General features: G+C 44.0%; 2 protein-coding genes across 3 annotated transcripts in view; one reads left to right on the forward strand and one right to left on the reverse strand.

Moving 5' to 3' along the window:
- The window catches only part of LOC137351463 (uncharacterized), a 165,052-nt gene that overhangs the window by 43,210 nt on the left and 107,213 nt on the right, over positions 1–14,629 (reverse strand). The gene's annotated exons all lie outside the window — the stretch shown is intronic.
- palm1a (paralemmin 1a) overlaps positions 7,894–14,629 on the forward strand; it is a 452,107-nt gene continuing 445,371 nt past the window's right edge. The window contains exon 1 of one of the 2 annotated variants that reach the window (XM_068016618.1): positions 7,894–8,105. In XM_068016618.1, coding sequence (XP_067872719.1) covers positions 8,089–8,105 — 17 coding nt within the window. In that variant the 5' untranslated portion in view covers positions 7,894–8,088. The remainder of the gene's footprint in view (positions 8,106–14,629) is intronic. The other variant, XM_068016619.1, reaches the window with a different exon arrangement.

Here is a 14,629-nt window from a genome sequence, read left to right on the forward strand (position 1 = left end):
GTCTCGGAAGACTCAAGACAGAGTATAGAATCACACTTCAGGATAATGCCAGGCCAGTGTGTATCTTTACATCCAGAAAGATATCTCACCCATCGATGAACCATGTTCAAGACCAGAAGGGGAGTCATTTCTCCAGTTAAACAACCAACGGAGTTGTGTTCAGCCATGGTTCCTGTCCTGAAACAAACTGGAAATCTATGTATTTGTGAGGATTTAACGCAGCTTAACAAAGCAGTAGCGAACGAGATTCACCCAATGTCCACAGTGGATGACAGCTTAGTGAAATTGTCTCAGACGAGCATCTTTACCAAACTCGACACCAGTAGTGGGTTTTGGCAGGTACCCTTAGATGAGACCTCAAGATTACTAACCACATTTGTAACACCTTTCGGGAGGTTTTGTTTTAATCGGTTACCGTTTGGAATAACTTCCGCAGCAGAGATTTTCCAAAGATCTATGTCTAACATCTTACAGGGGCTCAAAGGAGTTATTTGTCACACAGATGACATCCTGATACATTATAGGAACATGACCAAAGAGTCCGAGCAGGTCTACAGAGACCACAAGACGCTGGGCTAACACTGAACGAGGAGTGCGAATTTTCCAAGACTTCAATTCGTTTCTTGGGACACATAATGAGCAGTAAGGGTATAATGGCAGATCCACAGAAGACACGAGCCATTACAGAATTCCCTACTCCTACTTCCGTTCAGAAACTCCAAAGATTCCTGGGAATGGTGAATCAATTAGCAAAGTTTTTACCTCATTTAGTGCAGAACCGTTAAGGCAACTCCTCAGAAAAGAACAAGCATGGTGTTGGAGTTCACAACAAGAATTCCAGAAGAATCAAGATATGCTTATATCACCGGACATCTTGGCACACTATAATCCTACACTACCAACAACGATAGCGACCGATGCCTCCTCAACTGGGCTAGGGGCAGTGCTTTTCCAGCAGTAACCTGATGGTTCTCACAGGCCAATATACTACGCAATTAGAGCTTTGTCTGACACAGAGACAAGGTATATGGTAATTGAAAAAGAAGCACTTGCTGTCACATGGGCATGTCAGAAATTTTCTGATTATATTGTCGGATTGAGAGTCGTCATTGAGACAGACCATAAACCTTTTTACCTTTGTTGGATGAAAAAGAGATTGCAAAAATGCCTCCAAGAATCCAAAGATTTCATTTAAGATTGATGACCATATATGTCCAGAGTAAGATGACAACTTCTATTGATGCCCTAGCAAGAGTGACGGTAGACCATCCGACATAACAAGATATGAATTTTATACATGAAATAGAGTCCTATTCACAGTGTACTGCACAAACTTGGCCAGCATGCATACAGAAACTGCAAGAAATTTGTCAAGCACAAAAAAGTGATGAAAAATATATTTGCATAAGGCACTATTGCACATAAGGGTGGCCACAAGAACGTCCTTGTGGGAAAACGATTAAAACATTCCAAGAATATAGAAAATATTTCACAATCATCGACGATTTGCTAGTTTATAATGACAGACAAATCATTCCCAGTTCACTGAGATCAGATATCTTAGAACGTCTACATCAAGGTCTTATGGGAATAACAAAGTGCAGAACGAGGGCACAATCATCAGTGTAGTGGCCGGGAATATCCAAAGACATTGAAAATCTGATCCAGAACTGTCAGATCTGTGCAACACAAAGACTAGAACAGCATGAACCTCTGTTAACTACTCTATTTTCAACCAGACCTTGGCAACGTCTAGGTTGGCATCCTTCCATTTATGAAAGATGATGGACACGCAGCAAATGATCCATTTAAGTGGGGTGTCTCCTCTTGGTGCACCTTTGTTGATGGCTGTGAAGGCCAATCTTTGAGAGGCAGGTTCTGGCACAAGTGCTGCACGTGAAGTTGCCAAGTGACGCTGTGAGTTGTTGTTTTTGACATTGGCACCTGTTGCCAAGCTGCTGTGGCAACTGGTCGTCATGGTAGTGTGCACTAGTCCAAGGATATATTGCCATTTCCCTCTTTCACCAGCTAGTGACTCCCTGGTGCGATAATTGATACTTAGGGCCTTCATGCCATGCTTGCAAGCATCCTTGAAGCGGAGCTTTGGGCGCCCCACTGGTCGTATGGCCCCAGCTACCTCACCATACAGAGGGTCCTTGGGTGCGTCACCGTCTTCCAACCTGCGGACATGTCTGATCCATCAAAGCTGCCTCTGTTTGATTAGTGCCAACGCACTTGGGAGCTCTGCCTTTGAGAGGACTGCCACATTTGTGATTTTGTCCTGCCAGGATAGAGCCATAATGCGCCGCAGACAGCGAAACTGGAAATTATTGAGCTTCTTTTCCTGGTAGCTGTAAGTCGCCCATGTTTCACAGCCATACAGCAAGGTGCTGAGAGCACAGGCCTTATAAACCAACAGCCTGGTCCTAAGGGCCAACTTGGTGTTATCCCATGCGTGCTTTGAAAGTCAGCTAAAGGTGGTAGCTGCTTTCCCTATGTGTCTATCAAGCTCTGCATCAAGGGGCAGATTGTCTGTCACCATGGACCTAAGGTAGCAGAATTTGCTAACCACTTCCTGTGGGGTTATTGAGTGTGATCAGGGGCAGAGATGCAACACCTTGTCTCATGACTAGCACAGCATCATCAGCGTAAAGGAATTCTCTGATCGGGACGTGATGTGCTTTTGTCTTCGCTTTCAGCCTTGATACATTGTAGAGCTTGCTGTCTGACCTAGTGTGCAAGTAGACTCCTTCCATATCTGCAGGGAAGGCAATGGTCAGGAGCATGGAGAAGAAGATGCCAAACAGAGTGGGGCCTAGGACACAACCCTGTTTCACTCCATTCCTCACTCAGAAACTGGGAAGTGGAGTCATCAAACTGTACAGTGCAGTGCATGTTGTCATGGAAGGAGCGGATGAGACTGAGGAGTTTTGGTAGACAGCCAACCCTGCTCTGCTGATGGTGTCAAATGCTTTAGTGAGATCTACAGAAGTAAGTTAACAGGGTATACTCTGTTCCCCACACTTCTCTTATAGCTGGCGTATGGAGAAGATTATATCCACAGTAGGTCTGCCAGCACGGAAACTGCACTGCGCTTTTGGGCCCACTTGGTCTGCAAATAAATGGAGGACCTAGCTATGCTGCAACAACAACGACACGACAATTATAAGCTATGTAAATAATGACATAGAATAGTTGTAAACAATATTTACACATGTATTGACTCTCATATTCATTAATCAAGTGTCTCTGAAATGTACGGGTGGTCTGTTGACTCGACCTGATCTTGTAGCTGTGAGACTTTGCTGAGATCTGGAATTGTCAATTCTTCTCTCTTGACTCGTAGGTTCAGACTGACAATTATCTTGGTCCGTGAGTGTTTTATGTGCCATTTTTCTGAAATTCATTCTTAGGACTCGAATGTGAACGTGTTCTTCATGCTGTAGGAATGTCAGGAATGACATTGTTGGATAACTCAGCTGGCATCTATTCCTTCTCAATGTCATTCCATTTGGGATGGTTGCCCCGTGTGACTGTGGTTCATTACAGATCTTTGACACTTCCGCAGGGAACCATGTTTCTCTTGCAGGTGGATCATTCTGTCCTGTTGTCCAATCTGTAGAGGAGGTAACTCCACACCTGCATGCTTGGCAAGTGTGATTTTCATTTTTTTTTGTCTCGCCAATAATTTGTCTTGGACTGGCGATGATCTTAAGTGATGACTCGGAAGCATTGTCCTAACTTGCCTTCTGAATATGATCTCTGCTGGGGACAGTAATCCTGTGTCTAGTGGTGTTGCTCATAAATTCAACATTGCTATTTGAATATCTTGATTGGTTTCTCTACATTTCAAAATTAATAACTTTACTGACCCACCATTCTTTCTGCCAGACCACTTGACCTTGGATAATGCAGATATGATGTAATATGATTTACAGCCCACTTTGCACACATGTCTTGAAATGATTTACTGGTGTACTGTGGACCATTATCTGACATTATCTCCTCTGGGGAACCAAAAAGACTAAAAATTGCATTCATCGTGTTTGCTATCGATGTACTTGATGTATCCCTCAGTTGGCGAATGATAAGAAATTTGGAGAAGTAGTCGGTACCGAATAGGAAGTCATCACCTTTGACGGTGAATAAGTCATTAGCTATTCTTGACTGTGGATGTGATGGAACATCATGAGGGTGGAGTGGCTCTCAGCATTGGCTCGGGTGTTGCTCTTGACATTCATTGCACATCCTCACTGCTCCCTCTATGTCACTATTGATTCCTGGCCAACAAACTGTCTCACGTGCAAGTCGTCTTGACTTTTCAATGCCCATGTGACCTTGATGCAATTGTGCAAGGATATTTTGATGAAGTGTTTTTGGAATCAATACTTGTCTACCTTTAAAAAAGATGCTGCTGGATATTCCTAATTCGACATATGACCAAAAGGTTTTGATGTCTGTGGGAACCTCTTGCATTGTGTCCAGCCATCCACTGATGATCAACTGCCATAATGCCTTTAGGACAGGATCTCTGGAAGTCTATTCTTGGAGCTCCTCACTTTTCTTCTGTCCAAATCACATTAGGTCAATGTTGTACACATCTTCTAGCTCTATATCTATTTCATCTACTTGGACATCTAACGGTATGTCTGCTCGTTTCTTGGGGTTGGGTAATCTGCTCAGTGTATCAGATGTAACCATGAGGTTTCCAGGTTTATATCGAGCCTCACAATCATGCCCCTGTACCATCAGCGGACCACCATCCATGACACATGCACATGTGGGCAGCATGCATATAACGAGAGCCAGTGCTACCACACAAAATATCACCGACCAAAGCATTGAGCTGCTTCCACTGCCCTGAGCCACTCTGGAAGTAACCTGTGATCACAATTCATTGTGGTCTGCTGAATCCTGCACAACCTCAGCATCATGAGGGCACAGCCCTTGCACCAGGTATAAGGCCAGCATGAGAGGAGGGGGATAAGGAGGAGGAGGAGGAGGAAGGGATTAGGCAACTAACATATCCCCTTTCTGGCTGGGCTCTCTGATCAGCTCAGCTGACTGTGGTACCAGTGAACACAACCCCAATTCCCCATTCCACACCTTTCCTTCCCTTTGGTATTGGTCACAAGCGCTGAAATAAAAGCCACAACAAAATCAACATTCCAATCCAACTTTATAAATCAAACGATCCAATATTCCATACAAAGGTCAACTAAACACTGTTGTGCATTCCCTTAGCAACTGTCTTGCAGGTACCTTTGCTTGGCTTAGTGTTCCTGCCCAGTGGCTGCAGCATGGCTGGTGGGAAGCTACTGACTTTCTATGTGACATTGGGTGGTTTCTGCTTCTGATGCAGAAATGGAAGCTGAAACATCGGTCATCAGACGCTGCATCATGATTTGGGTCCACAAATGTTGTCATGGAGTTGGCCACCACTTCCACTTTGGAAAGAATGGGCTCCAAGGTCTGCACAAAGCCCTGTGCCCAGTTGGTGCCAGACTCCTCCATGCTCCTTGACCCAGGCTTTCTGGCAGACCTGCCAATGCACGAAGTATTCCAGTGTGCATTCCTGACTTGAGTCCTCGATCCTCCTCGGTAGAACCTGTGTGCGACATCACCCTCTGACATGCTGACATCTGCATTGGCCTTTCCCCTGCCCTGGCCACTCATGCCCGGTGACTCACTGTGTGCAGATCCTGCCTCTAAGTTACTTTCTAAAGCACATGCAGTGTCAGTATTTGAGTTGGTGGCTGTGAGTGTCAGATCGAGTGACAGTGTTTCTTCATCGTCAGTCTCTTCTTCATCTTTCACTTCTTGCTCCTCCAGAACTAACCAGCCAGGTTGCAGTTCCTGGATTTAAAAAAAAGAACATTTTTCATTTATATAGCACCTTTCACAACCACTAGATGTCCCAAAGCACTTTACAGCCAATTAAGTACTTTTGAAATGTAGCCACTGTTGTAATGTAGGAAATGCAGGAGCCAATTTATGCACAGCAAGATCCAACACAGCAATGTGATAATGACCAGATAATCTATTTTTGTAAATATTGATTCAAAAATAAATACTGCCCAGGATATCAGGGATAACTCCCCCCTGCTCTTCTTTGAAATAATGCCATGGAATCATTTACACACACCTGAAAGGGCAGAAGGGGCCTCAGTTTCACGTCTCATTTGAAAGACAGCACCTCCAACAGTGCAGCACTCACTCAGTACTACACGTGAGTGTCAACCATAATTTTTTTTGCTCAAGTCCTGGTATCTGAAAGGAGAAAGGCACAAGATAGATTTGTGGTGAGTGTGTGGACAGGGTGGGGTGGGAGGTTGGCGGTGGTGTTGGGGAATGCAGATGGTGCATGCTTAGCAAAGGCAAAATACTGTGGATGTTGGAAATCTGAAATATCAACAGAAAATACTGGAAACACTCAGCAGGTCTGGCAGCATCTGTGGAAGAGAGAAACAGAGTTAACTTCTCAGATTGATGAACTTTCATTGGAACTGTGCATGCTTAGACCATGTTAATTGTATTATTAATAGAGTGTTTAATGTATTCAGGTGGGGATTCACTAATGCTCCTATATATATTGTGGGATGAGGGGGAATGGGGTGTGAGAAGGAGGATTAGGTATGAGCATAATGTCATCTTCAATGGTTCAGTCATACCTCTGGCCACAGCCTCAGCCATGACTTCGCAAGTTGTGAAGAGGACCATCTCCTCCGTGGGGGTGAGGATGTGCAGCCATGTCTGTATCCCTCTGGTTAGCTGCTGCTGCCTGTACTTGTGCATCACCTCATCCTGCAAGAGAGAGGAAAGTGTGTTAGTGATTATGATGCAATATTTTTGGGTTATGTGCCTTCTATAGTTGAATAGCTGGCAATGTGAGAAAGCTGTGGGATGTGGGTGTGAGGTTTGCAGCAGTGCCACGTATGTGAGGATGAGGTGAAGCTGTGAATGTGAGGTATGAGTCATGGTTGATAGAGATTGGTAGGTGAGTGCTGGAGATTGGTGCATTGAGCAGTGTGTGAGACTAGTTGTTCAGCTGGTAGGATATGGCATTTGAAGATGCATTCACGACCTTGACCACTCGTGAGAGGTCATTGAACTTCTTGAGGCACTGCATCCAGGTGCTCAGCGCTAGACTGCTTTCATTGACCATGATGGTTATCTACTCCTGACTGCCTTTATTGTGTCTGTCTGGAGGGCTGCCTAATCCCCTGTGGCTCAGTGATAGTACTCTAATGTCTAACTCAGAAGAGTTGTGGGTTTAAGCCCCCTCAAGAGACTTGAGCATATAATCGAGGCTAACGCTGCTCTGCTATGCCATTGGGGATAACGTCTTTTAGATGAGACATTAAACCAAGGTCCTGTCTGCCCTCTCAGATGGACGTAAGATGATCACATGGCACTATTCAAAGAAGTGCATGGGAATTCTCCCTGGTGCCTGGGCCAGTATTTATTCCTCAACCAACATCACTAAAAACAGTTTATCACATTGTTGTTTGTGGGAGCACATTGTGTGCAAATTGGCCGTCATGTTTCCTACATTACAACAATCAAAAGTATTCCAAAAGTATTTCATTGGCTGTAAAGCATTTTGGGATGTCCTGAGTTGTAAAGAGCACTGTATAAATGCAAGGCTTTTCTTTATTGTTAATTATATTTCTGCTACTCAGTTAGTGATTAATTAACCTAAGCTAAAATAAAAAGATCTTCAGCCCCTTAGTGGTACATTTCGTGTAAAGCACTCATTCCCAGTGTGAATCCTGTATTTTAATTTAATTGTATTATCACCTCTCGGCAAGCTCCCAGTATCCCACCAGACACACTCAGCAATGCAGGCAGTGTCCAGTAGGGGTGCAGTGACACCACTGTCAGTGTATCTTAAGAGCTGAGTAAACACAGGACAAAGGCAATGAGATGTGAAGCTGCTGCTCGCTGATATCAGACTGTCAAAGCAGGGGGGGGTGCTTTCTGAGTGAAACAAGCACCCACCGACTGTGCACACAGACCCGGCTGTACCTTCTCCAAACCAGCATCCCAGAGAGCGTCCCCTGCATAACCAGGAGCACCACAGAGTGAATGGCATTGGCAATGGAGTAAGTGAATTAAATCTGATCCTATGGAATAAGCTATTGATCTGGCCATGCAGTGTGGGAGGGAGTGGGTGTATCAGTGCACGACTGTCTGTGGGCATTTCATTAGGAGAACTGAGTACTGCACAGCCATGTATTAGCTGTGTGGCTGCGTTGCTGCTGTGAGGCTGGATGATTTTGTGGTTTCCATTCACTGAGATTACAATGTGGTCACACCTATTTCTTTGCAGGGAGATGGGAATGATTGTATATTTATTTTAAATTCTGAAATGGCTGGGCATATAATTGTACTTCCCAATAAATCCCAATATGGCTGAATAACTCAGAATCCCACCACAGTTTATACTGGATGTCTATATTTTCAATTGATATCTGCGACTGAATTAGACAGGATTCATTCTATTTTATTAAGTAGAACAGGATTGCTGTGATCTACTGGCTCCTCTGTCACGTTGCGATCTGATATTGCGATCCTGAAGGGGGTATAAGACAGAAAGTTATTTGGTTCTTCCCCCCCACACCACCCCCCCCCCCCCACCCCCCTGTATCTATGTCTTGAGTGTCCTGAGATTGCAGATTAACCATTTGTTAGATGGATTGTTTCAGCATTGTATCTGAGTTAGTTTGATGCTTTTCATGAGGTAATGATTGGCAGCTGTGTTTCTGGATATAATGTGTGGTTTGCTAATTGCTTGGCATTTTGAGAAGAGGTTGTACTATGTGTGTTGTGTATATACAGACCATCCTTCCCGATCCTCTCCCTCCCATGAAGCTGGGTGCCTTGTGGGGAGTGAGTTTGGTGCCCCGCCTGTTCTCAGCTCCGAGAGCAACAGCCTGCCCACCTGGGGAGAGGATTCTCACTGACGCCATGCCAGCCATTTTCTATCTGTCTGTGGGGAGGGAATGAGCTGAGTACTGTGTGTGACTTGGGTCAGCAAAGAGTGAAGTCTTGGGTGCACGGAGGGCGCATCAGGGGTTTGTTGAACTGCACTGTGCGAGCCCCTCTCCCCAACAAAGAGAATCATTTTAACATGTTCTCTCCACCTCTCCTGAAGGTTTTCCTGAGGTAACAGTGTGACAGGTGCCCGTCTCTCTCTCTCTGCTACTTCACCCCACTGCTCATTTATTCACATGTAAGTCTTGACAGTGAGCAACAACAAACTATTTGACTAGAGGTGGCATTACAACCTAACCCAGTGTACCATCTGGTAGCTACAGACATACATGCACAAAAACACAAGCACACACACACACACACACACACACAAACATATACACACCAGGCAGATACACACTCAGACACAAACACAAACTCACACATACACACAAATATATACACACCACACAGCCTCACATATTCACATACAAATGTAGACACACCACACAGATACACACACAAACACAAACTCACACACACTCTCATGCACACTATAACGCAGACCCCCCCCCCAACCTGCCAAGAATGAGGCATATTAATTTTGTAATATGAACATTGATTTTAAACTGTTGCTGGAGCGAGGTAATAACTTGTGAAACAGATCAGCCGTGGCTGGAAAAAAACATTTGCATACTAACAGACAGTGCTTGGAGGGACAAAGGGGCTATTCCCTGCTCCAATTTAACCCACAATGGACTTGCAGCACCAGGTATTGTGTGTCAGAAGAGACATTCCAGGGTCAGCTAAGACAAGAGAATCCACAAACAGACGAGGTCAGACCAGCTAGTCACATGACTAACCTGCTTGGCAACCTGTTTTTTCTGAATTGTACAAAGAGTTTGAACTCAAAAAGAGACTGTTTTGCTCCTGGAGTGAGTAGACCTCTCCTGTCTGCTCCCATCTCTTGCTCACAAGCCTCTGGACCCACTGAGGACACATGAACTTCAAGAGAGAAAAGTCTCCTACATCGAACAAGGTCTAAGAAGAATACTGGGATCCAACGAAAAGCAAGACCTACCTACAACTAAGGACTTTACAGCAAATTTGAAGAACAGTAATCAAAACCATCTTCAGATATTGCCTCAAACTTTTCCACTTTATTTCTTGTGCTCCTTTCTATCTCTATCTGCATGCTAGCATGGGCGCGTCGCGTATCTGTAGGCGTTAACCGAATTAGAGTTTAAGTTTAATAAAGTTCAACATGTTTTCTTTAAACCTAAGAAAACCTGTTTGGCTAGTTTCTTTGCCTTATAATTAGAAGTTAATGAACAAGAATTCACTAAGGGGGAGCTAAAAAAAAAGTGTTTAAAATTAAACCCTGTTATGGTAAGACCAGGTGAAGGCTGAGAGGGAACCCTTTCTCACCTGGTTGGAACAACACATTCAGACACAGTCACACTCACACGCACTCAAACTTGCACATGCACACAGACACACTCTCATGCGCATATGCACGCATGCACTCACATACACATGCACTCAGACACTCAAAGGGACACTCATACATGCACTCACACACACCCTCACACATTCAAATGCACACTCACTCACACAGTCATGCTTATACACACACATACTCAGGTACACGCACTCACAATTAAGTACACACACACAATCACAGACACATGCACACTCAAAGGTGCACTCACAATCACACTCACACACATATACACACTCACACTTAATGATGGTAGAATGTACTGGATTAGTAATCCAGAGGCCTGGTCTAACGCTCTGGAAACATGAGTTCAAATCCCATCATAGCAGCTGGGGGAAATTTAAATTCAATTAATTAATAAATCTGGAGTAAAAAGCTAGTCTCAGTAATAATGATCACAAAACTACTGGATTGTAATAAAAACCCATTTGGTTCACTAATGCCCTTCAGAGAAGGAAATCTGCCGACCTTACCCAGTCTAGCCTACACGTAACTTCAGACCCACAGCAATGTGGTTGACTCTTAACGGCCCTTTGAAGTGGCCGAGCAAACCACTCAATTGTATCAAATTGCCACGGAGAAAGAGCACTGTGGGTGTATCTACACCACATGGACTGTAGCAATTCAAGAAGGTGGCTTACCATCACCTTCTCAACAGCAATTAATGTTGGGCATTAAATGCTGGCCTATCCAGTGACACTCACATCCTACGAACAAATTAAAAACAAAACACACACATTCAAAGATACACTCTGATATCCATTCACTAACACTTAAATAAAAGCAAATTACTGCAGATGCTGGAAATCTGAAATAAAAACAGAAAGCACTGGAAATACTCATCAGGTCTGGCAGCATCTGTGGAGAGAAAAGCAGAGTTAACGTGTCAGGTCTGTGAACTTTCATCAGATGTGTGACCTGATGAAAGGTCACTGACCTGAAGCATCAACTCTGCTTCTCTCTCCACAGATGCTGCCAGACCTGATGAGTATTTCCAGCACTTTCTGTTTTTATTTCCCTCACACTTACACACTCCGAGGCATACTCATGCGCATATACACATTCCAACACAAATGTACACACATGCATGCAAACACATGCATATTTTAATATCAATAAAGAGGTAGTACTTGAAAAATTAATCAGATTGAAAGTTGATAAATCCCTTCGACCAGATGAGCTGCATCCCAGAGTATTGAAGGAGGTGGTTGTAGAGATACTGGATGCATTGGTGGTTAACTTTCAGAATTCTGGAACAGTTCCTGCAGACTGAAAGTAGCAAATGCAACCCCACTATCTAAGAAAGGAGTGAGAAAGAAAACAGAGTTTGAGGTCAGTAGTAGGGAAAATGTTAGAATCTATTATAAAGGATGAGATAACTGGACACTTGGAAAATAATATGATTGGGCAGAGTCAACATGGATTTGTGAAAGGGAAGTAATGTTTGAGAAACCTGTTGGAGTTTTTTAAGGATGTTACTTGTAGCATAGATAAAGGAGAACCAGTGGATGTGGTGTATTTGGATTTTCAGAAGGCTTTTGATGTGGTCCCACACAGGAAGTTAGTGAACGAAATTAGAGCACATGGGATTGGGGGTAATATACTCAATGGATTAAGAATTGGTTAACAGACAGAAAGCAGAGAGTAGGAATAAATGGGTCATTATCAGGATGGCAGGTTGTTACTAGTGGAGTACCGCAAGGATCAGTGTTTGGGCCACAGCTATTCACAATCTATATAAATGATTTGGATGTGGGGATCAATCGTAATATTTCCAAACTTGTTGATGATACAAAACTAGGTGGGAATGTAAGTTGTGAGGAGGATGCAAGGGGATTTAGACAGGCTAAGTGAATGGCAAGAACATGGCAGATGGAATATAATGTGAATAAGTGTGAAGTGATCAACTTTGGTAAAAAAAAACAGAAAGGCAGAGTATTTTTTAAATGGTGAGAGATTGGGAAGTGTTGATGTCCAAAGGGACCTGGGTGTCCTTGTTCATGAATCACTAAAAGCTAATATGCAGGTGCAGCAAGCAATAGGAAGGCAAGTGGTTTGTGGCCTTCATCGGATTTTGAGTACAGGAGTAAAGAAGTCTTGCTATAATTGTACAGAGCCTGGTGAGACTGCAGCTGGAGTACTGTGTACAGTTTTGGTCTCCTTATCTAAGGAAGGATATACTTGCCATCGAGGGAGTGCAATGGACGTTCATCCGACTAATCCCTGGGATGGTCTTATGAGGAGAGATTGCAGAAACTGGGCCTGTATTCTCTCGTGTTTCAAAGAATGAGAGGTGATCTCATTGAAACTTACAAAATTCTTACAGGCGTGACAGAGTAGATGTGGATAGGATGTTTCCTCTGGCTGGTGAGTCTAGAAACAGGGGACACAGAATCAGAATAAGGGACAGGCCATTTAAGACTGAGATGAGGAGGAATTTCTTTACTCAGAGGGTGGTGAATCTGTGAAATTCTCTACCCCAGAGGGCTGTGGAAGCTCAATCATTGAGTATGTTCAAGATAGAAATTGATAGATTTCTGGATGCTAATGACATCAAGGGATATGGGGATAGTGGAAAAATGGTGCAGAGGTAGTTGATCAGCCGTGATCTGTTTGAATGGTGGAGCAGGCTAGATGGGCCGAATGGCCTACTCCTGCTCCTATTTCCTATGATCCTATTAACAGAAGTCACTGGATAGCAAGAAGGAGTGCAAACTCTGATGGATTTCCCTCTCCTTAGCTCAAAGATCCTGAGGCCAGCTGTGGTACCTACACCATATCCCCAGCTTCATTGGAATTCCATGGCAAGGGAGTGAATGGAAAGTGATTTGCGAGTGGCTCTAGAATCTAAACCAGGGTTGGCTTGGTAGGTTCTGCAGTTAGTGTACTGTAAGTTAAGATTTGGGAAGACATTTTAGAGGGAAACACTGGGGCGACTGAAGGGCGGCACAGTGGCGCAGTGGTTAGCACCGCAGCCTCACAGCTCCAGCGACCCGGATTCAGTTCTGGGTACTGCCTGTGTGGAGTTTGCAAGTTCTCTCTGTGTCTGCATGGGTTTCCTCTGGGTGCTCCGGTTTCCTCCCACATGCCAAAAGACTTGCAGGTTGATAGGTAAATTGGCCATTATAAATTGCCCCTAGTATAGGTAGGTGGTAGGGAAATATAGGGACAGGTGGGGATGTGGTAGGAATATGGGATTAGTGTAGGATTAGTATAAATGGGTGGTTGATGGTCGGCACAGACTCGGTGGGCCGAAGGGCCTGTTTCAGCGCTGTATCTCTAAACTAAACTAAACTAAACCCTTATATTTCTAACTAAGAACCTTGTCCAAGATAACTGTTAAAGTTTACAGTATTATTTTTCACCTTTTCAGCAAAACAATTTATTATTGTTTTCACTCTCACTTGAGCCAGAGTTTGTATTTAGAATATCATCACTCAATAGTGATAGAATCATACAGCACGGAAAGAGGCCATTCAGTCCACCACGCCCATGCTGTAAATTCTGTGTCCGCAGCTCACCTAGCCAAATTCAAATTAGGATGGGGGCCTTACACTGCAGCTGTCTCCTTGCCACTGGAATGGGCGACCTCTCCACTGATTGACCGAAACAAAAGTCAAGAGAAACCAACATCACTTGTCTTTTTAACCTCCTTTTAAGTACAGTGAAAATTTTCATATTTCAGGATCCCCAAGAAATGTCAGAGTTAGATACTCAAAGCCAAGCCTCCAGCTATGTGTTCATTAAGGGGTTTGTGCAGAGGGTTAGTGCACTGACCCCTCTGGACATGGTCCTAGCTTTGGGAGCCTCCCGGAGAAGGGTAGGAAATTGGATGTGAACAATCTGTTGGGATGATGCATAAATGTTATTCCTCCACCCCTTACCTTTTCTCAACTTGCCCGTCACACTTGCTTATTAGTTCTGATGAAAGGTGCAGGCTCAAAACATGTTCGATCTCTCCACATGCATGGTCTGCTACATGTTTCCATCTTTTGATGTACATGTCTAGCATTTGGTTTCTTATGATTGGTCACTTAGCCAGCCTGTCTTGTTGATGGGGCCTGAAGGGATAGACCTGTCACTGGGGTTTCTGGCAGCTCTGGAAGCCAATGGTCTCATGGATAAGTTGCTCCTAGATAAGAAATAATGAGA

The sequence above is a fragment of the Heterodontus francisci genome, chromosome 36 (genome assembly GCF_036365525.1).
Source record: "Heterodontus francisci isolate sHetFra1 chromosome 36, sHetFra1.hap1, whole genome shotgun sequence".
Taxonomy (NCBI): Eukaryota; Metazoa; Chordata; class Chondrichthyes; order Heterodontiformes; family Heterodontidae; genus Heterodontus; species Heterodontus francisci.